This window comes from Leopardus geoffroyi, chromosome D1 (genome assembly GCF_018350155.1).
Source record: "Leopardus geoffroyi isolate Oge1 chromosome D1, O.geoffroyi_Oge1_pat1.0, whole genome shotgun sequence".
In the NCBI taxonomy this organism is placed as follows: domain Eukaryota; kingdom Metazoa; phylum Chordata; class Mammalia; order Carnivora; family Felidae; genus Leopardus; species Leopardus geoffroyi.
In genome coordinates, this window is record NC_059329.1 from 62,618,709 (window position 1) to 62,625,605 (window position 6,897).

The following is a 6,897-nucleotide window of genomic DNA, read 5'->3' on the forward strand; positions in this document are numbered from 1 at the left end:
TCTCCCCAAAAAAGCCTATACATTTTAAGCAGCCACCTCCTTCCCCATACCGCTGGTATCCAAAAATTTACTTTCTATTCTATGGATTTGCCTATTCTTAATATTTCATATAAAGGGAATAACACAATATGTGGCTGTCTCTGAAATCTTTGACCTAACATAAAATTTCCAAGGTTCATGTTGTTTGACCCCTTTTTAAGACCTACTACTCTGACTTGGGGATGTCTAAGTACTCAATGATGTCGTTTAATTAGAGACATTAACGAATAAGTGAATGAAATAAACGGATGGATATGTGAGTGACAAACATTCTGTGCTAAGTGCTTTTACCATGTATCTACAAGACCTCATACAAAAAGAAAGACCACTGCAGTAGTATTAAAATAACTCACTTTTATTAAAACTTGTGCTCATTTTAATTCCTCTCCATTAAATACATGGGTGTGCACAAACATACATGCACATGAAAAATTTACTTATTCAGTATCATCATATACAGTAAGAATGGAAACCTTCCATTCTTTTCCTCCTCTCATAAAGGTTAGCTTGACTGCCACACAAACACCTGTGTCTCTAATGTTTTGAAGTATCCCTTTAGGATAGATAGGACATTTTTCTTAAAGACCCATTTCACTAGTACAGATACCATGGGATTCAGAAATTGAATGCTGTGCATGTATATATATCATATGTTTTTTGACTACGATCCTGAACACCTGGACCAGATTGCATTCAGCTCACTGTCTGTTCTTTAGAACCTAAGGTATTAAAGGAACATAAAAGTGGGACTAGAGGATTTATTATTATTTTTTAGGCAGAAAGATAAAGTAGAGGTTTTGAATGCATATGAATTGTTTATGATATTCTCAGAAATACAGATTTGAGTTCATTCATCATGTTTGCAGGCAAGAGTGTTGTGGAAGGCTGGGAGGTTAGAAAATGTTTACCCAATGCTCAGATTGCAATTCAGCATAACTTTGCATCATGATTATGAATATCTAGGCCATTTCCATAACCAAATAGGAATCATTGTTTCTGTTGTAGTGGAAGTCAGGTATGAATCATGCTTATGGCAAGAAGAAATGGGGGACATCTAGAGAAGAGTTCTCAGTCATGGTGAGAACACTCTTGCTTCTTACCTGCCCTCCCCTTGTTCTCAGAAAGAGAATCTAATTTTTCTTGTTAATTATCTAGCGACACTTAGTTGAGACTGAATTTCATCCATTTTAGATAACAACACTTGCTGAGAGGGACCCACTATCATAACGAGAGAGCAAATTTATTGTGTATGGGGTTTGGGAATGGTAATAGACAAAAGTTGATATCAAAGTTGTACTTTAAAAATAACATATATGTGCTTGTGTTACTCTTCCAATATACCTGTCCACACCCACGACATAGTATTAGTTAATTTTCCTTGCTAGAAAAATTGGATTATGATATATCGAAATCATTTTAAACCTGTTTTGGACATTTCCTTACTTATTTTGTGGTTAATAGTATACTACCTGTGTATAAGTGTGGATCTCTGACAGTTTTGCAAATATATTAAACATGGGACCTAAAATTATTGTGTAACATGAAAGTCACTTTTAGTAATTAAAGATACATCTATAGAAAGAAAGCACAAGATATAAGCAGGATATTTACTTCATATTTAGGAAAGATAGTCTCTAGAACACAGCAAAAGTAATCTCCAAAATATATTGCCTATTTTTAAATTACATGTACCGATACTTTTCCTAAATGCATCTCCTTCTGTTGCATAGAGTTGAGTTGACATTTGAATGTATTAAGGAGGAATAAGTAGTGATATTATTTTTTCAACAACTTATGACAATTTATTATACCCTAGCCACGTATTTATAAAAAATAAATTTCAATATCTATTTTAATGGCAAACATGCGCATATATGGATAAACATATATGCACTTACATACATACATAAGAATTTTATACTTTAAAAAATATCCTTTAATGATAGCTGTGAAAATAATCATAAAAATATTTTTTATTCAAGCGTAAAGTACACATTTACAAGCCTGATAGAATGAAACTTGATAGCAGTTTGTTACTCGTGGAAACACAACACTTATATTGTGAACCCACAGTTTTCCTTTTTCCAAAATGCAAATTGTAAGGCTTTTGTTAGCCCGCTTGAAGGCCAAACGAATGACCCTGAAATGAATAGTGGAGGATGAGCTAATAAGCTGTGATATAATTAAAGTGTCTCATTTTATTTTTCACTTCTTTATTTTTCAGTGTCTCGATTTAAAACTTCTGTGTACTAACAGAGTGAACCAGAGAATTATTTCAGTACTGTACAATGTTTGGTTGTGGAAAAACTTTGCCAGAGCTAGAGGTGGGTGACACACTTTGGTGTACCAGCTTTAATTTCCCCATGTCAAGCCTTTTATTTTACTCGAAAGTGATATTGACTCAATATTTTCTTGTTTTTGTTTCTGCATTATCTCAAAGTAATATTTTATCCAAAATTTTTTGGTATATTTTGTTTCTTGGTATGTTTCATGTTTACAAAACAAACAAGCAAAAAAGCAAAAACTTTGTGCATACTTTGTGTGTGGTCTACTTTCCGATATACCTCTTCTTCAAAACTATACAATATTGTTTTTAAAAATCACTCTGAATTAGGACTAATTCGTAGCGTAGTTCAAATAGTTGATCTTTGTTTTTCAAACCAATATATTTATTTTACTTAGGACGTTATTTTTTTCCTGCTTCCTTGGGATTTCCTTTGTTTTCTCTATTTCATTTAAACTTAATGGTTTCTGGTGATTTATGAGCTTTTTTCCTCTGGTAGTTCCTTTCTGTTTTCCAAGTAATAATATTTATATTACAGCATTTAATTTAATAATGCTTAAAATCAAGTACAGACTATGATTCATTAATTCATTAATCTGCTCATTTATTCCAAAATTATTGACATTTAATATGTACTAAGCATCTTGCTATAGACTGCAGGTGTAAAATACAATCTGTCTTAATGTGAAGGTTTTATTAAATTGTGGATGATTCAAGAATAGAATAAGATTTTTATAATACCATGATATTGAAATAGTGAAAGACATTGATTCCATCAACATATCCATTCCTTACTGTAAGCCTGGTATTTTGCTAATTACACTGTATTAAGAGGCTTTAGAGGTTGGCTTTCTAAACTGTCCAAGAGAGAGCTGAATCTTCCTGGAATGTGTTATACTAGAGGCTGTTATGGGAGAACACAAAAAGGAGAGAAGATTGCAAAATCATGAAGCTAAAAATATCAGTATGATTTGAGTAGGAAATTATAAGCACAAGAGAGAACACTGCTCTGCCCATCTGGCCTGTCATAAACCTAACCACACTTCATGTTTAAAAACATTTGCCCATTCCTCTTAGCAGCTTTTCTGATATGCCTCAAAGTTAACTTCATTCTCATTCCTTCTTTTGTTTTAATGTTTATTTATTTTGAGGCAGAAGGACAAAGAGAGACGGAGAAAGAAAATCCCAAGCAGGCTCTGTGCTGTCAGTGCAGAGCCTGATGCAGGGCTTGATCTCATGAGTTGTGCAATCATGACCTGAGCTGAAATCAAGAGGCCCACACTCAGCCAACTGAGCCAGTCACCTGTGCTCCCCTCTATAGCCTCTTTCTTCAGTATGATTTAATATTCAAAATTTACCAGATATGTGAGAAACTTCTCCAATGTAAAAAAGCTATATAAAAATAAATAATTGAAACTTAAATGATATGGAAATTATATGTAATGTGTATACCTTCAAATATATATTTATTACCACCAGATACACAAGATTCAGAAGAAAATGTGATATTGGAAATTTGTAATATTAGACAACAACAAACAATGCCAAGATATTTGGGATATAGAGTTCAGGAATTTTTCTAGAAAATGGATTATAAAGATATATCCAATATAAACATTAATTTTTGAAGGAGAGAGACAGAACAGGAGTGAGGGAGGGACAGAGAGAGAGAGGGAGACACAGAATCTGCAGCAGGCTCTAGGCTCTGTGCTGTCAGGATAGAGCCAGATGTGGGGCTCAAACCCACAATCTGTGAAATCATGACCTGACCTGAAGTTGGATGTTTAACCTACTGAGCCACCCAGGTGCCCCAATATAAACGTTTTAAGAGAGAAAAAAGAAAAGAGAATAAGCCCAGAAGATCTAACTAAAAGTAACCGTAGTAAAATAACAAGGATGTGGTTGTGAAGATAATATCAAAAATTAATGCAAGAAAATTTCCAAAACCAAAGGTTGCAGATTTCCAGACACAAAAAGCCCAAAAAGTGCCTGCACAATAAAAGACATGCACACGGACATCTCTATCATCATAACTTCTACCACTGAATTTGAAAGCATAGAAGTTTAAAAATGTTCTTAAATATTTCGGAACCAAAAAACAAATAAATGAAGAAAAGCAAAGAATAGTTCACGTAAAAAAGTATCAGTGGTCCTCTTACTATCTATACCGTAAGCTAGGAGATTGAGAATGTCTTTGAAATTCAGACCTTAGAAACCTCATCCACAAAGACCCACCATTTACTTAATAATAACGTGCAGATTAATAAAAATGCATTCTAGGCTTTTAATGAGGATAAAATGAGTTAATATATTTATAAACTTCTTAGAACTTTACCTGGTACATAGTAGGCATAAATATAAATTATTATTAAAAATAAAACAAGAAAATATAAAAGAAAGAATAACAATGCATCTTAATCATATCCGTTGTGTTATTGGTAAGGTATTCAATGAGTTCTACTTTAAGAAAATAACCTAAACTGGAGAGGGTATAGTAATTAACATTCAAATGAGATATTATATCAGATATCAATCAGAAAGATCATAATGACATAGATCATGAGTGTAACACAATTACACTTGATTATAAGTTTAGAGGGATTGTATCTATACCCTTTTGTTTTAAAGTAATGTAGATGCAATATCTGTGATAAAACCTGATGCATAGTGGGTGTTAAGTATGTATTTTCAATGAACTGATAAATTAATGAATTAACAATGGCTTAAACGAGTTTAGACAATGTTTAAACAAACAGTTCCTGACATTCCAAATGTGTGTTTTCTTGTTATTAAAATACAATATTTAACAGAGAGAAGAGACAGAGAGAGAGAGCACAACCAAGATTTTTTTTTTCTATTTTTTCCAAATCTTGGAGGGTCAAAAAACAAAACAAAACAAAAATCAAATTACAACCTTACAAGCATCTTAATGATCATACCAGCCTAATTATGATAATTCTGAACCAAACAGATGTGACACCGGCCTCATTCATTCTTAATGGGATCCCAGGACTGGAGGACATGCACATGTGGATTTCCTTCCCATTCTGCTCCATGTATGCTGTGGCAATGGTAGGGAATTGTGGGCTCCTCTACCTCATCTACTATGAGGACTCCCTGCATAGATCCATGTATTATTTTTTGGCAATGCTTTCCCTTACTGACCTTGTCATGTGCTCTAGTACAATCCCTAAAGCTCTCAGCATCTTCTGGTGTCATCTCAAGGAAATTAGATTTGAAGAATGCCTAGTCCAGATGTTCTTCATCCATACCTTCACAGGGATGGAGTCTGGGGTGCTCATGCTTATGGCCCTGGATCGCTATGTGGCCATCTGTTACCCTCTGCGCTATTCAACTATCCTCACCAATCCTGTCATTGCAAAGGTTGGGCTTGCTACTTTCCTGAGAGCGGTGTTCCTCATCATTCCCTTGATTTTCCTCACCAAGAGACTACCCTATTGCAAGGGTAATATCATACACCATACCTATTGTGACCAGCTATCGGTAGCAAAGTTATCCTGTGGAAATATCAAGGCCAATGTTATATATGGTCTGGTGGCTGCCTTCCTGATTGGGGGCTTTGACATCCTGTGCATCACAGTCTCCTACACCATGATCCTCCGGGCAGTAGTCAGCCTCTCCTCAGCAGATGCTCGGCAGAAGGCCTTCAGCACCTGCACTGCCCACATCTGTGCCATCGTTTTCTCCTACAGTCCAGCCTTCTTCTGCTTCTTTTTTAATCGTTTTGGGAGCCACACAATTCCTCCATCTTGCCACATCATTGTGGCCAATATTTATCTGCTCCTGCCTCCCACTATGAACCCTATTGTCTATGGAGTGAAAACCAAGCAGATACGAGACTGTGTCATAAGGATCTTTTCAGGTTCAAAGAAAATCAAATCCTACAGCACATAGAGGGGATATTTTTCACAGAAGAGGTTAAGGGGAAGGAAAACAATACTCTGTTGGCTGTGTAGTCATGGTCTAAAGATGCCTTTTTAAGAATACTATTTTGTTCTTGACCAGGGTAGGACCTGAGAAGGACAGTAAATGTTTTCAGAATCCCAAAGTCACTGATATGGCCCTGCACACTCTGAATTTTTCACCTTCTCACCCCAGTGAAGAAGTAGTCTCATCATTAACCCAAGTTCCCGTGAGCAAAAAACAATGGGAAGCTGAGTAAATTATCAAAAGAAATGAATAAATCATAGAGATATTCTGCTGACAGGTGCCATTTTGTCTTGTTTTCAAATAGTGATTGGAATTTCTAGTTTGAAGGACATTTGTTACTTTCCTCTGGAAAATATGTGATATGTTTTTCTCATCATTACCAAAATTTCTCTATTTTCTTGGTATTGTCCTCCTGATGGAGAAACTAGTAAATATACTATGATGTCATTAGTCTGATGAGATTTCAACCTCTGGACTGTAATTCAGAAATAAGTTAGTCATCTGACTATGTCTCCTATAGAATCTAGTATTTACATAAAAGAAGAAACCTCGGGATCTGGAAAGAAGAAAACACATAGTAAGGGGGAAAAAAAGATAAATACAGTAATCTTTTATTCTCATCT

General features: G+C 34.9%; 1 protein-coding gene across 1 annotated transcript; it reads left to right on the forward strand.

The window, feature by feature from the left end:
- The first annotated feature begins 5,272 nt into the window (after positions 1-5,272).
- Positions 5,273-6,238, forward strand: LOC123600455 (olfactory receptor 52N4-like). The gene has a single exon (XM_045482509.1). The coding sequence runs from the start codon at positions 5,273-5,275 to the stop codon at positions 6,236-6,238; it is 966 nt and encodes a 321-aa protein (XP_045338465.1).
- The last annotated feature ends 659 nt before the right edge of the window (positions 6,239-6,897 follow it).